At 45.0% G+C, this 17,135-nt stretch overlaps 1 protein-coding gene across 1 annotated transcript in view; it reads right to left on the bottom strand.

The window, feature by feature from the left end:
• The window catches only part of NOL10 (nucleolar protein 10), a 102,827-nt gene extending 87,823 nt beyond the window's left edge, over positions 1 to 15,004 (bottom strand). Inside the window, exons 1-6 of the mRNA XM_040348595.1 lie at positions 14,798 to 15,004; positions 11,658 to 11,703; positions 11,454 to 11,552; positions 9,031 to 9,108; positions 4,381 to 4,418; positions 695 to 831 (exon numbers count right to left, since the gene is read on the bottom strand). Of these exons, the coding sequence (XP_040204529.1) occupies positions 695 to 831; positions 4,381 to 4,418; positions 9,031 to 9,108; positions 11,454 to 11,552; positions 11,658 to 11,703; positions 14,798 to 14,989 (590 nt within the window). The 5' untranslated portion in view covers positions 14,990 to 15,004. The remainder of the gene's footprint in view (positions 1 to 694; positions 832 to 4,380; positions 4,419 to 9,030; positions 9,109 to 11,453; positions 11,553 to 11,657; positions 11,704 to 14,797) is intronic.
• Positions 15,005 to 17,135: the final 2,131 nt, after the last annotated feature.

Raw genomic sequence — 17,135 nt, 5'->3', positions numbered from 1 at the left:
GGCGAGTCAAGATGACATCTCGCTCGGCGTGGACCAGGTAAGTTCCTCTCACCTCGTTCTGAGGTAAGTATTTCATAATGAGCCAATATGCGGTGCATACTAGCTCATTCTGACTTTTGCCTTTCAGGTGAAATTTTTTTTTTTATCGCGGGTTTACAACCGCTTAATATTGTTAAGGGAAATAATAGGTACAGACTTATTTAGGGCCAATTCACATCAAAAATGTGGGATGGGAAACCTGTGATCTGTGCGTTTCCCACACTGCGTTCAAAACGCACTGAACTTGTGATCTGAAGCGGGTGTCAGTGCAATGCTAACACCCCAAACGAAGTGCGTTTACCTGCACCGGACTGGAATTCTGTACCATGCGATCCCGTTTTTTGTGCACTTTGTAAAGTAGTGTACGCACTACTCCTGCTGCGGTCCGGTACCATTTCAGCCAAATTCAAATGAATGGGCTGAAATCGCACTGCACCCGGATCGCATGTGAATCGCCACAGCACGTTCCCGTGCAATTCATGGTGTGAACCGGCCCTAAAACAACGTGCAGCCACAGTAACCACGGTTTTAGGAATATTTTACATAATAAAGAATAACTGTATGAAAGCATAGTCCTTAAACTGTATTGCCGCAAAACAGCCCAAGAATACAATATAGGTTGTTATCTCACAAACATTTACCAGTATTTCATTACCTTGCTCCAACAAAATACAGATCACAGGACGGGTAATGATAGGAAAAATCTCTGCCGAATTTGGGTATCCTAAGCCTGTAGTAACGGCCGTGCTGAGAATGGAATTCTACATATCTGTCACTCTGCAGGAAGACGATCTGGGGGGAAAATAAGAAAATTTGTGTTAAACTTGCACCCTACTAAAGAACCAGAGATAGCAAAAACACACGGCCCAAGGGCAACAAAGGAGTGGCTCAAGAAGAAGCACATTAAGGTCCTGGAGTGGCCTAGCCAGTCTCCAGATCTTATGTGGAGAGAGCTGAAGGTTCGAGTTACAAAACGTCAGCCTCAAAACCTTAATGACTTGAAGAGGATCTGCAAAGAGTGGGACAAAATCCCTCCTGAGATGTGTGCGGATCTGATAGCCAACTACAAGAACGTCTGATCTCTGACTGCCAACAAGGGTTGTTTTTTTTTAAATATAATTCTTTATTCAAGGATTTTCCAGTTACAACAAAACATACAAACAGTATCAGCAATATCAAGGGAGGGAATAAGCCCTTGTTACATTTCAAAGAAACAGATCTAGGCATCTGTCCAAACTGGAAAAATAGATACAATCAGCAATTAAGACCTACAACATCAAATTAACACTTCATAGACTTAAATTATGCCCTAGTTAGAGTATTACTACTATTGTTAACCTAAGTAACATTCCCTTCCTTTTTTGCCCATCTCTTTCCTTTTTTCCTCTATTTATTTATATTTTCCAAATGAAAGGCCAGATAAACACAAAAACAAAGGGGCATACAACTAATTTGTTACAATATTTCCCCTTATTTATACACTTATATTCCTCATCCATTCTCGTATTTACCTCGCCCACTTTGCCTAATCCTTCGGTAACGGCTGGCTAGAATCTATGTCCTCCATGTTAAGACTTTAAAATAACCCTCCAATTCTTGCTGGTTAAATATTTAAATATCGGGTCGCCACTTACTCATCCCTTTTTCTTTATATCCCCCCCCCCTATCTCTCTCCCCTCCCCACTCCTCCCTATCCCACCCACAAAAAAAGGAACCCTTTTGCTATAATAAATATCCTAAAAAAGATAAAAAAAACTTTTTTTTCCCTTCAGTTTAGGCCGATACGTATTCTTCTACCTATTTTTGGTAAAAAAAAAAAAAGCACTTACCTGTACATGCGTGAACGGCACACGCGAAAGTGGTTAATTTGGGGAAATGTGACACGCATGTACAGGTAAACAATGATGCATTTTTATTTTTCAGTTACTTCCTGAGTGTTTGGCCTAGGATTAAATAATATCTTACTCCCAGAAGTCTTCATGGGCATTTTTTCCTTTCATCTGGAGGGGGGGTTTTCTCAGCTAAGCACACCCTCCTGCCTGCATTTTTGATGAATTCCAGGAAGTAAATGCTACATGAATCATCTGCCCCTTCTCTTAGATTCCCCATACTTAAAGCGGTCCTCCACCCTAAAGTGAAGTCCCGCTGATCGGACCCTCCCCCCCTCCGGTGTCACATTTGACACCTTTCAGGGGGAGGGGGGTGCAGACACCTGTCTAAAGACAGGTATTTGCACCCACTTCCGGCCACACGCTACGGGCGAAAGACGGGCATTCCGTCACATCCCGTCTGTCGCCCGTTGTGTGCTGGGAACACTCGGCTCCCAGCACACAGCGTGTGAGCCAATCCGTCAGGGCGCAGCGCGACTCGCGCTTGCGCCGTAGGGAACGGGCAGTGAAGCCGCAGCGCTTCACTTCCTGGTTCCCTCACCGTGGATGGAGGGGGGAGCAGCAGGGTGACGAGCGATCGGCTCATCCTCTGCTGCGATCACCGCTGGACTCCAGGACAGGTAAGTTTCCTTATATTAAAAGTCAGCAGCTGCAGTATTTGTAGCTGCTAGCTTTTAATATATTGTTTTAGTGGCACATCCGCTTTAAAGGGGTTGCAAAGGTAATTTTTTCCCCCCCCTAAATAGCTTCCTTTACCTTAGTGCAGTCCTCCTTCACTTACATCATCCTTCCATTTTGCTTTTAAATGTCCTCATTTCTTCTGAGAAATCCTCACTTCCTGTTCTTCTGTCTGTAACTCCACAAAGTAATGCAAGGCTTTCTCCCTGGTGTGAAGAAAGCCTTTTGAGGGGGCGAGCAGGAGTGTCAGGACGCCACTAACACAGCTCCTTTTCTCTATCTGCAAAGTAGAGAGTGTCCTGACTTGCCTGCTCGCCCCCTCCCCCCTCAAGAGGCTTTCTCCACACCAGGGAGAAACGCCTTGCATTACGGTGTGGAGTTACAGACAGAAGAACAGGAAGTGAGGATTTCTCAGAAGAAATAAAGACATTTAAAAGCAAATGGAAGGATGAGGTAAGTGAAGGAGGACTGCACTAAGGTAAAGGAAGCTATTTAGGGATTTTTTTTCTTTTACCATTACAACCCCTTTAATTGCAGGTGCCTTGTCCCACACTCCTGTCTTGGGGTCCAAGAGCCTGGCTCCTTGTGGATCATGGGCTCACCGAAGTGTGTGAAGGGGACATATGGATATACGGGCATTCTGGGGACCACCGGAAGCAAACGTTGTTTTGCAACCCTGGCTTTGCGATACATTTGCACCTTCTCAGTTCTTGAATGGTAATATATCATCAAATGTATAGAGATGTAATTCTTGAAATTATATGCAATGTCAAACAACGTTTTGTATACTGTAAGATATTGTTAATGTTGTCTAAACTAGAATTTTCTAATAATATTTTCCTAGGAAAAAAAAAAAAAAAAAACCTGAAGAGACGATAATGAAAAGGTAGAAATGCATCGGGAGGTATTCATGTGGACGATAATGTTACTAAACAAAATGGAAATCCAGGACTCCTTGGCCAACTGTTTATCATGAGTGATGATTTTTTTTCTGTTATCTGTGTCGTAGACCAGTGATAATACTTAAAATTCTCTGCACATTTGAACTTATATTTTGATAGAACAAGATCAATGTGCGTATTTATCCATTTTAAATTCTTATATTTTGTGTAGGCCACACACTATATATATATATATATATATATATATATTTATATATATATAATATATATATATTATATATATATAAAAAATCATATTTTTATTGGATATACATCCATGTTATGAATTTAATTCTTAACTCATTGTACCTCCGCATTTTAATTGCTTAAAGTCCCAAATTTCCCTTCTTTATTAATTCTCAAGATGGCTATGGCTAGAAATGCTAGGGATGTGATTTCTTAACAAATGGGAGGTAGTTTGCTCTGAGTATTAAAATAATAAATGGCGTTTTCAATTTGTGGTGCTCAGATGCAATTACTTTCCACTTTAAAATCTGGTCACACTAGGTATTGTAGATAAGGCGGGCAATGGATGAAGAGTTGATCAGGGCAATATCTGCCATAGGTGTTTAGGAAAATGGCCTGAGCAACAACTATGGGAGCCAGCTGCAGAGAGACATCCTATAAGAAAAACATTTTCAAGCCTAGGCCCTTTCACACGGGCGGACGTATGTCCATATTTTATCCATCCGTTTACGGAAGAAAAAGGGACATACATGTATCCCTATGAGTTATCGGGTGTCAGCGAACGATCTCATTGGGAATCCGCATGTCTGAAAGGACCCCAAAGAGGCAACTGATATGTTTAATTTTACAGAAACAAAACACAATACCTTTGAGTAGTCCTCAGATAAGATATCAAACTTGACCACTGAAAAACAAAACGCATTAAAGTAAAAAATAAAACAGAAACATACAAAAGTGCATACAATGCAGATTTACCATGACCCCCAAAGACTTTAGGCCCCATTCACACCTCTTGAGCTTGAAGCTCCCAAACCGCATAGAGGAGAAAATAATCAATTCATCTCTATGGAGATGGTTCACATCTCACTACAAGTCGCCTGAAGCCAAACGCCTGAAGCTCCAGGACGTTCTGGAGCTTTTTTTTTGTAGCTCGAATTAGGCAGATTGGTGCATTTTTTTTTTTTAAAGTGTTTTCTTTGTTCCACAGAAATGCTTTATACAAGGTTTTTTTTTTTTGCACGTTTTTTTTGCTCAAAATTGCAATAATTATAAACAGATAAAAAACAACCACCCTAACCTAGGGGGTCTCCAAAATGTTTTAACAAAGAGCAGTTAACTGTCCCTCAAACTTTAGGGGTAGCAATGGGAGTAGAAAATGCCCTGGCATGGACTGGAGTAAACAATGTCAAAGGCTTGGTGGTCAGTGGGAGAAATTTTTTTTTTACATCATTGGTGTCAGTGGGGGAAAATAGTGCCCCACCATTGGTGTCAGTAGAAGGAATAGTGCCCAAGGGCCAGATAAAGGCAAGCAAAGGGTCAAATCTAGCCCACCCGTTATTCCTTAACAAAACTCTATACCCCAATATTAATCCCTAAGCTAATAAATAAGTAAACAAACAAATGAATTAACCCTAGCCCTTTACACAGAAAAAAATAAAAATTAAAGGAAAAAAAAAATAAAAGAACAATAAAGAATAAAAGTGGATCATTAAGCTAAAAAACATAGCAACAAATGACAGATCATATTATTCCCTATAGGTAATAAAAAATGCCAAAGTTTAAAAACACTCAAAAAACGTGCATACAGACGCTTAAAATACGCCAGAAAAAACCCCTCCAAGACATGCTCAGGTGTGAATGCAGCCTTAAAGAGGAAGTAAAAGCCTCTGGAAAAAATAAATAAACCCTGCAAGACAAAGGCATAATGAGCTAGTATGCATAGCATAGACCTCATTCGATCTCAGATCAGATCGAAGCCCCCGCAGCGGTCCTCGTTCGCCGCCATTACTCCCGGAGTGACTTCCGGGTATTGCGGCTCCAGCACTGTGATTGGCCGGAGCCGCGATGACGTCACTCCCACGCATGCGCGGGAGCCGTCAGTCATGGCACGATCGCCTTCACTAACGGCACGCTCCGTGCAGTCTTTTCTGCAAATATCTCAAACCTTGTAGGTTTAGGAGATATTTCTTGTACCTGCAGGTAAACATGGTCTGTTTGGCTATCCTACCGTGTGTACGAGGCCTGAGGACAATGGTCTGAAGGACCGTTTTCATCGGTCAAAACCGATCGTGTGTGGGCCCCATAGGTTAGTTAACCTTAGGTTAAAAAAATAGGAACTTGCTTTAAAATTGAACCGATGGACTGCTAAGGATAGGTCAAAATCGATCGTTAGTAGGCACGACCATCGGTTAAAAAACCCACGTATGCTCAGAATCAAGTCGACGCACGCTTGGAAGAATTGAACTTCGTTTTTTTCAGCACGTCGTTGTGTTTTACGTCATCGCGTTCTGATACGATCGGGTTTTTTTAACCGATGGTGTGTAGGCACATCAGACCATCAGTCAGCTTCATCAGTTAACCTAAGACAACGGTCCTTCAGACCGTTGTCCTCTGGCTAACCTATCGTGTGTACGAGGCCTAAGGGTCTACAACCACTTTAATGCTGATCTCTAGGAAAAGCAAATATTGTTGAAATACAAGAATCCTTTCTACTCTCACATGTGCCTTGGTCTCCTTTGTATTTCCTCCATTCCTGTGCTGTCAATCACACAGCTACTGTGCAGAAGCTTCCTATAAATAAAGACCGGTCACTGCTGCTCTCTCTCCTTGTACAGGATGACTGGTCTCGTCTCCGCCCCCTTCTGTCCTTTTCTGCAGGCAGTCTGTAGTGAGTGGACCAGCTAAGTCCTCCCACTGCTCGCCTCTCTGCACAGGCTACGTGGCACAATCACGACCTCACACTACTTTTACAAGATAACTACATTTGCAAATGTATTGGTGCACAATGACTATATATAATTTTCTTCTTTTTTGGGATACTGAAGAATATATTTAAATAAAAATGTTTTCCCAGGGTCAGTTTTAAAGGTAAAAACCCTCAGCAAGTATTAGAGTGAGTGTTCAGTTCTTATCAAACCCCCTCTATACACAAAAGCACAGCCCACACAATGTTACGCTGCACAGGAAATTACCCATTATATAGATTCTTATGGAACTGGATTTTAAATACACTACTTTGGACATCTCAGGAGTACATTACCACCAGAAATCCCTAACGGACCTCTGGCCGGAGGCAAGCGTTGGACTATATGAATCCAAGCAGTAATAGGAGGAATGGCCATAGCAGAGGCTGAAAGCTTCTGTGATCATTGAGAATTATTCCAACAGAAAATAACCAGTCCTCCAGCAAGATACCACGTTATAGGCGGAGCTTGGGAGAACGGTGACGGGTGGTCCTTATGAGCCGGCAAAAGCGGAAGTCATTGCCAAGCAACATTTAAAATAATCATACTGTTAGTAAATTTGATGAAAGTCCTGCTATGGCCTGGAAAGGAGATTCATCTCTACAAAAGTAAATTATGATCTAGGGTAGTGGTCTCCAAACTGTGGCCCTTTTCTTGCCTTTATTTGCCCCTTGGGGCACTATTCCACCACCTCACATCTATGGGGCACTATTCTTCCCATCGTTACCAACAATGGGGCACTATTTTTCCCATTAAAACCAAAGGATAGAGCACTGATGTTGAGGCATTTTCTACTCCCACTTGCCACAGTCTGAAGGACAGTAAACTGGCCCTTGACTTAAAAAGTTTGGAGACCTCCGATTTAGGGTACAGGGTAAAAAACTAAAAATGTGGTCTTGTTGTAAAGACCTAAATCTCATAACCTTTGACACCTTTACAAATATTTCAAATGTAATTTTTTTTACATTTGCAGCTTGCTTTTAAAGTGATTGTAAAGGCTTCACTTTTTTTTTTACCTTAATGCATTCCCTCTATTAACGTAAAAAATGTCCCTGCATTTGTATCGCCCCCTCATCCTGATCCTCACTCGATCCAGCACTGTGCCCGTCTCTAGTGGCTCTCTCCTCTCACTCCCTTCATTCACTGGACAGAGGCAGCAGTGGATCAGCCAAATGGATCCTGCTGCTGGCAATCAAATCCTCTGAGGGGGGGGCGGGGCCGAGCCGCACTGTGTGTGTCTAAAGATGCACACAGCCCAGCTCAGGATCCAGTCCACAGGTGTGCCACCATAGAAAACAACTTCCAATGGTGGCACACCAAGAAAGTGAGGAGTTAACAGCACCAACAGGGGACCTCAGAAAAGGAGGTTTAGGGCTACTTGGGCAATACCTATTGCAGGGCTCGACAAATAGGGTCCTGGCTTGGCCTGCAAGGGGGGCTGAGCTGGCGCCATCTGGTGGTGAGCCGTTGGTATTACAAGTTATTACCACCAGATGTGTACATTGTATGAACAGAAGATCAGCATTTCCCCCTGCTTCCCCCCGATCCCCGCTCTGTAACGAGCAATCGCGGGTGCCGGCGGCGATCGAGCCCGCCGAGCACACGCACGGGAGTCGGGGGCGAGCACGCGCCCCTAGTGGCCGCTCGAAGAGCGGACGTATAGCTACGGGCTCTCGCCCCTGGAGAGCCGACCTGCCGCCGTATAATGACGCGTGCGCGGTCAGCTAGTAGTTAAAAAATCTACAGGTTGCATGTTTTGAGTTACAGAGAAGGTCTAGGGCTAGAGAATTATTGCTCTCGCTCTAACAATCGCGGCGATACCTCACTTGTTGTGGTTTGAACACCGTTTACATATGCGGTGCGCTGCTCACGTATGTGTTCGCTTCTGCGCGCAAGCTCGTCGGGACGGGGTGCGTTTTCTGGCTCCTAACTTTTTTAGCTGGCTCAGAGATTCCAAGCAAATATGTCAAACCCTGACCTAGGGTTAAACCCTTGCATCGAGAAGGTAAGTATAACATGTTTATTAAAATAAAAACTACACCATAAGGCTGGATTCATACCTATGCATTTTCTGTTATGTGTTCTTCACTGAAATCAATGGAAATGCATCTGTTAAGATAAGTGCCAACCCATCAAGATCTATCTGCGCTGTGATGCACATTGGCATTCAAAGTGCATTGCAATGCGACATACATTTTGATACATTCCCAATGCTTTAAGTTGAAAGTGAATAAAAACAATGGCAACTTTCTATGATAAGCAAAACTATAGCAAAAAGTCATCCTGTTAGGGTTTAGATCTACATTAAGATGCAAAATTAATATATATATATATATATATATATATATATATATATATATATATATATATATATATATATATATATATTATATATATAAAATCACACACACACAAAATACATGTAATTTCACAAAAATGCTCAAAGGAAAAAAAAAAATGAACACAGAGGGTTATCCCCAATCAGGATAGAAAAGTCCCAGTGTACAAGTACAGTTCTACAAAATGTCCCACTATAATAAAAGGGATACTGACCATCCGCATCCAAACACCTTTCAAATTTCAGAGACAGTTGGTAAGTGTCATAACAGCGAATGCGTGGCTTGTATGTACCTAAAGAAAAAAAGTGGCAAAGTAGAATTACCAAGTGAGAACATAGTTAGTCTACAAGTCTTACAGACTAAATATTGATGGATATGAAAGGTGTAAAGGGAGAGAGAGATCTATCTGTTCAATATAAAGAAAAAACAAATCAACCCTATTGAACCCAGTACACTTTACTCTTCTCTCACACACACTATATCAGCTCTGTCGACTACAAAACACTTACCCCCATGTTTATGGAGATAAGGAAAGGGTACTTTCTGTAGCTCTAACACACTTCCTGTCCTAAAATAAAAACGCTACTCCTTCATATATACCATGGGTGCTCAACCTGTGGCTCTCCAGCTGTTGCAGAACTACAATTCCCATGAGGCATTGGAAGCGCTGACAGTTACAAGCATGACTCTCAAAGGCAGAGGCATGATGGGACTTGTAGTTCCGCAACAGCTGGAGAGCAGTACAAAAAGTGTTTAGCATAGGAAGTGTGTTGGTCTTGATAGTAACAAGTACAAATAAAGAGAAATAAAAACAAATGCAGCCACCACATCCAAGGACTGGTAAGCTGCAATAGATTACATTTTTGTTCATCGATTTAGATGCACCTTAATGCGGAACTAAAGTTTGCTATACTCACCTCCCTCCAGCACAATATCTACAAGCTGCATCAGCATCTTCACCCAGTCTTCTTCCGTATCTACACTGACCTGTCCAAGACATATGCGCATAGCACAGGAATAAGTTCATCCCAGCACAAGGGCATGCTGAGATTGTTAAATAAAAACCTGAATTAGCATGTGGCCCTCTCGTCTTTCCCCATATGACAGCATTTGTGCCTTGTGCTTGGCTCGATCACTTCAGAGTAGATAAGGAGTCCACAGCCCTGTGCAAGCTTGGTTTGGAGCATACACAGGGTATTCTTTCCCTAGTTCTACCCACCAAGTGGTAAGGTCAGCACATACTGCTCTGGAGGCAAGGTTAAAGCCCAACTCCAGGTTTGATTACATTTAGTGAATGAAAAAGTTAATTTACACCAACGGGTGCCCATGCTATGAGTGCTGTAAAAACTATTTGTAGCGTTGGCTACATTGAGTATACAGCTGTGTTCCGCCAGCACTACGTCCTGTCCTGTTTCAAAGAGGTTCACGATGGTGATCAGGGATTTTTATTTAATTTTTTACATGTTGTACAGTGATCATCACTGCATAACCAATAGTTTAAGAATCCATGAACAGGTTCCCATTCAGAATAGCTTGCTTATGGTTGTGATCTATGATTGACTACAGCTAATCATATGGTACATGTAACCAGGTACCATGTGATTGCTGTGGGTCAATCACAGATCACAACAGTAAGCAACTGTTCATGAATGGAAAGACATCCATAACAGGTTGTTTACATTGTTACTTGGTCATGACCATAACATATCATAGCAACCACATGATACTCTGTTACACGGTCACAGGAGCATGCTCCTAACCTGGAAGAGGCAGAATCATGTATATCTACACATATGACCGAGCCTGCAGTTGCCACCCTGCCACAGTAAATAAACTGTGACACAGCAGCAAGTGGTTAAAGCGTACCTAAACCCCAAAGAATAAAACAAAATTTTATATATATATATATATATATATATATATATATATATATATATATATTATACACACACACACACATACATATATATACACACTGCATGATTCTGGCTAAAATGAGAATCACAATTTTTTTTGCTTAGAAGATAGATCACGATTCTCATGGCGTAACATCATCTTTCACATTAAAACAAAAAATAAAAATTGGGCTAACTTTACTGTAACTTTTCTCTGCTCCTCCATGCTCATTGGAGCGCTAAGCTGTGGAGGGGGGAACGGCACTCTCAGGCTCTCAGTGGCTCGCTGAGAGCCTGAGATGGGTAACAGTCCAGGCAGCTGGCGGATCCAGACTTTATTGTCGTTATGACGCGGTGCCTGGACCGATTCCTGTGACGTCAGCGGAGAGCGGACTTCAGTCCAATCTCTGCTGAAAACGGTTCACAGGAGTGAAAAACAAATTGCACTCCTGTGACCCATAGGAGAAGCCCAGCCAAACAAGCTCAGGCTGGACTTCTCCTTTAAGCTTCGACATAAAAAATCCTGGAAGCCGATTGGTTTCTGTGCACAGCTGCACCAATTTTTGCACTCTCCAGTTTTAGTAAATGAACCCCAGAATGTCGACACACATGATGGCTATTATGAATCAGCTGTAGTCTAATAATTGTAAACAAATAATGATATCATTTCTGTGCCAGTCAGATCACAATATCCCAATTGGAATTTAAACTTGCTATTCTATCATAAATAAAATATTCTCACCGGCTGCCATGATGTACTGTCCATCTCTGGAAACTCGGATGTTGGTGCTGACTGTGGGCATGTCAAAGTCCTGAATAAGCTCAATTCTCCTCCGGACGTCTATATGCCAAAACAAAGACAATTATTCCAGTGATTTGCAGTAAGAGCCAGACAATTCCCCCTACTATGAAGCGTTATTTCTTCCTAAATGTTAACATTACTTACCCACATCTTTTTTCTGTAGCGCTCTCTTTCTACGATCTGATAGCCACTGAAATGCAGAAGTGTAAAAAATGTTAAGGAACAGATCAAGTATACACATAAAACATTCACAAATGTTGCACTATAAATCATATGAAACTGTATAATGCATGCCCCCGACAGTATGAAATGTATGACAGATGACTAATCAATAGAGTGTCCCCCCACTGTGTACACCCCACCATGGGCTGTCTGCTTGCATAGCATCACACCCCATACCAAATTGAGCATTGGGGTTTAAAGGAGTCCAGTCTGTACAAAGGACCATGACGCAGACCGAAGTCCTGCCCATACAGAGGACCGTGACGCAGACCGAGACCTGCCCGTACAGAGGACCATGACACAGACCGAAGTCCTGCCCGTACAGAGAAACCATGACGCAGACCGAGTCCTGCCCGTACAGAGAACCATGACGCAGACCGAGTCCTGCCCGTACAGAGAACCATGACGCAGACCGAGTCCTGCCCCATACAGAGAACCATGACGCAGACCGAGTCCTGCCCTACAGAGAACCATGACGCAGGACCGAGTCCTGCCCGTACAGAGAACCATGACGCAGACCGAGTCCTGCCCATACAGAGAACCATGACGCAGACCGAGTCCTGCCCATACAGAGAACCATGATGCAGACCGAAGTCCTGCCCGTACAGAGGACCATGACACAGACCGAGTCCTGCCCGTACAGAGAACATGACGCAGACGAGTCCTGCCCGTACAGAGAACCATGACGCAGACCGAGTCCCTGCCCATACAGAGAACCATGATGCAGACCGAGTCCTGCCCGTACAGAGGACCATGACACAGACCGAGTCCTGCCCGTACAGAGAACCATGACGCAGACCGCGCCCTGTCTGTACAGAGGACCTTATACACACCACCATGGGCTGTCTGCTAGCAGAGTATCACGGCTCCTATTCCAAATTGAGCATTTGGGGGCTAAAATGAGTGCTGCCCGTACAGAGGACTGCGGCGCGGAACTCGTCCCGCCCCCACAAAGAGGACTGCAGCGCGGAACGCGTCTCGTCCCCACAAAGAGGACTGCGGCGCGGAACGTTGTCCGCCCCACAAAGATGACTGTGACATGGACTGGACTAAGTACGGCAATCAGCCACTAGACTTCTGAAGGTATGGTATCTGGCACCAAGCCATCAGTAGTAGATCCTTTAATGCGATAGTAAACCCGCTGTCTTTTTTTTTTAAACCTGAAAAACAAAAGCCATAATGAGCTAGTATGCACCGACATACTAGCTCATATGAAATACTTACCTCGGAACGAGGTGAGAGGAACTTACCTGGTCCACGCCGAGGGAGATGTCATCTTTCCTCGGCGTGTCTTCCGGGTATCGCCACTCCAGCGCTGTGATTGGCTGGAGCGGCGATGTCGTCACTCCCGCGCAAGGTCCGGCGGCTGCCAGGCCTTTAGCCGAGGATCTCCGCTGCGCACGCGTCGCTGCAGGTTTCGGAGATATTCTTTATACCTACAGGTAAACCTTATTATAGGCTTACCTGTAGGTTAAAGTGGTAGTACAGAGTATACTACCACTTTAGGTCCTGTAAGTTGTGAGGTGAGACTTCCATGGATCACACTTGTTTTTCCAGCACATTCCACAGATGTTCTATTGAACCGAGATCTGGAGAATTTGGAGGCCAAGTCAACATCTCAAAGTCTCTGTTGTGTTCCTCAAATCATCCTTGATTCAGCAGACCAGGCCACCTTCAATTGCTCTGTAGTCCACTTCTGATGTTCACATTTCCATTGTGGGTGCTTTTGGCTGTGGACACAGGTCAGCATTAAGGATGAGCTCAGGCGTGTTTGCAACCCGCACGTGAAGAGCCCGCCAGGAGTCGGCACTGCACAGCGCCAATCACAGGCAGGGAGACCATTTTCCCAAACCGCGGCTGCAGAGATGGAGAAACGTCTCGCTGTCTGTGACTTCCTGCCGGGCTCTGCTCAGGCAAGTTGCTAACACACCTGAGATTATCCTTAGCATGGACTAAGGATGAGCTCTGGCGTGTTCGCATGCTACACGTGCAGAGCCCGCCAGGAGGTGTGCACGGCGCTGCGCTAATCACAGCCAGGGAGGACATTTCCGATCTCTGCAGCGGAGCATCGGGACAATGTCTCCCTGGCTGTGATTAGCTCAGCGCCGTTCACCACTTCCTGGCGGGCTCTGCACGTGTAGCATGCGAACACGCTAGAGCTCATCCTTAGCATGGACACCCTGGCGGTCTGTGGCCACATACACAACAAACTGCAATGCACTGGGTTCTGACGCCTCTCTATGGGAACAAATATTAACTTTTTCAGACAAGTAGAGTAGTGCATTTATTGGATTAGACTTTACAAACCAGCCTTCCCTCTCCGTAGTCCTCAGTGAGCCCCTGCCAGCCTGTTACACCATCAGTTCACCACTCTTCCTTCCTTGGACCATTCTGGTCGGTCCTGACCACTGCCAGACTGGGAACATCCCACACAAGTTGCAGCTTTGGAGGTGCCCTGACCTGGTTGTCCGGTAATCTGCCGATATGGTTCCGGCTATCGTGAAGTTCCTGCGCAGGCGCAATCTGATCTGCCGAGATGGTTCCGGCTAACGGGAAAGTTCCTTCAAGGACTGTGCAGGCGCAAACTTCCCGACGGAAATCTCCGAACCTCGGCCGTCATCCAGGGCGACGTGGATTTCGAGTGGCCAGTCGGCCTCACGTCCTCGCTTCGCTTGGACGGCTCACTTGGCCTCCTGGCTCTTTTTTTTAACATCCTCCAATCCACGGGGATGTTAAAGAATGAGTCTGGATGCCGGGCGAGGTTCGGAGATTTCCGTCGGCAAGTTTGCGCCTGCGCAGTCCTTGAAGGAACTTTCCCGTTAGGGGAACCTTAAGGACAAGTCACCGTCCATTACACTTGTCCGCTGTTTCTGCTTTTAACAAATCAACTTCAGGGACAACATGTTCACTTGCTGCCTAGTCTATCCCACCTACTTTTAGATGCCTTTGTAATGAGATAACCAATGTTATTCACTTCATCTGTCAGTGATCATAATAAGTGTACATGGACTATGAGATGTGCAGTAATGTAGTATACACAACACCAGATAACAATGTCTCACCTCCGGCAGAGATTTCCCGCAGCTCAGATTATAAATCTTCACGTCATAATATTGGAGACCTGCATGGCTGAGCCTGGCCAGCATTACACTCAGTAGAACATACACCGGAGCCCGCATGTACACAAAACCGGATCTCAGGAAGTCACGTGTACCGGAAGGAGGAAGCAGCACACATTTGGCTGGCAGCGCCATCTTGTGGTTGTCTAAGGGCTGTATATGGCTTTTGGTTGTCTAAGCTCAGTAGATCGCCATCTTGTGGTTGTCTAAGGGCTCTAGATTGCTTTTGGTTGTCTAAGCTCAGTAGATCGCCATCTTGTGGTTGTCTAAGGGCTGTAGATGGCTTTTGGTTGTCTAAGCTCAGTAGATCGCCATCTTGTGGTTGTCTAAGGGTTGTAGATGGCTTTTGGTTGTCTAAGCTCAGTAGATCGCCATCTTGTGGTTGTCTAAGGGCTGTAGATAGACTTTGGTTGTCTAAGCTCAGTAGATCGCCATCTTGTGGTTGTCTAAGGGCTGTAGGTGGCTTGTTGTGGATGGCACCAGCAATGTGAATTGTTGATACAGTGACGTGCCCGGCTGTAATGTTTCATAATGGTGGTCACATAGACATGATGGATGGAGATGAGGGGGTTAATATGCAGGGGAATGGAGGTCAACGCATCCATATAACCATCCCATAATAAAACGTCACAGTTCTCTTAGGATAAGTTTTGACCTGAGTCACTCTAAGCCTATACTCCTCTGAAAAGCGATCCTGTTCAGATCCCTTTGCAGAGATTGACAGTCAGCGAATAGGTGATGTGACGCCTCTTCGCCACCTGTTCTCACGCTGTGCTGCTCTCATGGGGTCTCCCTTCGGGGGAGCCCCACCTAGTACTGGAGGGTTCTGTTTCGGCAGTCCCTCCGAGGAAGTTGGGTCCGTGTCGGCTTCGGTTGCTCGGACCACAGTACCTCAGTCCCCGTCTGGAGCCTAACGCCCCGGGGGATCAGGGTTTGGGTCCCTCTTCACAGGAGGACCACTTGACGTTGCACCCGTCTGCACGTTTTTGTTGAACACTCTTTATGTGTGTGCACATTTTTTCTGCACCGGGTGGAGTTTTTTGGGTGTGTTCACACGCCATAGGCTTTTCAAAAAAAAAAAAAACCTGTTCTCACGCTGTAATTGCCGCAACAATGTGCCACATGCATTGCACCCGTTTGTGGCACTTCCCTATTCACTTGAATGGGTCAGTTCGGCGGGCTTGCTGCTCAAAGAATGTGACAGGAACAAAAATGTTTGCTGTTGGCGAAAGCATTGTGACCGTGGCAAGTGAATGCCCCTTTTTTTCTGTCTTTGCAGCTTAAAGTGGAGTTCCAGCCTCTAAGAAAAAGTCAGCAGCTACAAATACTGTAGTATTGAGCAGTGAGCAGTGAGCCGTTGGTGTGAACCCAACCTCATAGCTCCCAACTGTCCTGATTTGGAACAATGTCCTTCTGTCCCTCATTCCCCCTCATTTGTCCCTCATTTTGGTCTGATCCAGTGTTGCCAACCTACCAGATTGAAATTTACTGGCACGACACCCGAAATTTACTAGCGCAGCCACGTTTTTACTGGCATTTTTACTGCAAATTTCACTATTTAGGCTACAAACAAGTACGCTAGGTAAATAGCGATGTGATTTAAGGTAGATATTAAGGTAAAAAACATTTTTATTTTTTTTTCGATAGAATAAGGGCAAATTATTTGGTCACATCACCCCCTGCTTCCATCCCCCTCTGCCACCAACACCCCCTGCCTTCGCCCCCCTCTGTGGTGCCACAATCTCCCCCTACCTCCAATCACCCTCTGCCTCCAATCTCCCTCTGCCTCCAATCACCCCCTGCCTCCAATCACCCCCAGGCCCCCTGCCTCCAATCACCCCCTGCCTCCATCGTCCCCTGCCTCAATCCCCCTCTGCGGTGCCACCAACAACCCCTGTCTCCAATCACCCCCTGCCACTAACACCCCCTGCCTCCAATCTCCCCCTGCCTCCATTGCCCCCTGCCTCCATCCCCCACTGCGGTGCCACCAACAACCCCTGCCTCCAATCACCCCCTGCCACTAACACCCCTGCCTCCAATCTCCCCCTGCCTCCATTGCCCCCTGCATCTCCCACTGCGGGGACACCGCAGCCACCATCACCCCCTGCCTCCAATCTCCATGCGCAGTTCCAAGCCGAACCGATCTCAGCTATTTTTACTGGCACATTTCTGCAACCACGGACATTTACGAACAGGGGAGAAAAGTGCCCGTTTTTACGAACTGTCCGTAAAAATACGGATGGTTGGCAACACTGGTCTGATCTATATAGTTGTATATAAA

Source organism: Rana temporaria, chromosome 4, assembly GCF_905171775.1.
Source record: "Rana temporaria chromosome 4, aRanTem1.1, whole genome shotgun sequence".
Lineage (NCBI taxonomy): Eukaryota > Metazoa > Chordata > Amphibia > Anura > Ranidae > Rana > Rana temporaria.
This window is presented reverse-complemented; position numbering and strand designations above follow the sequence as displayed.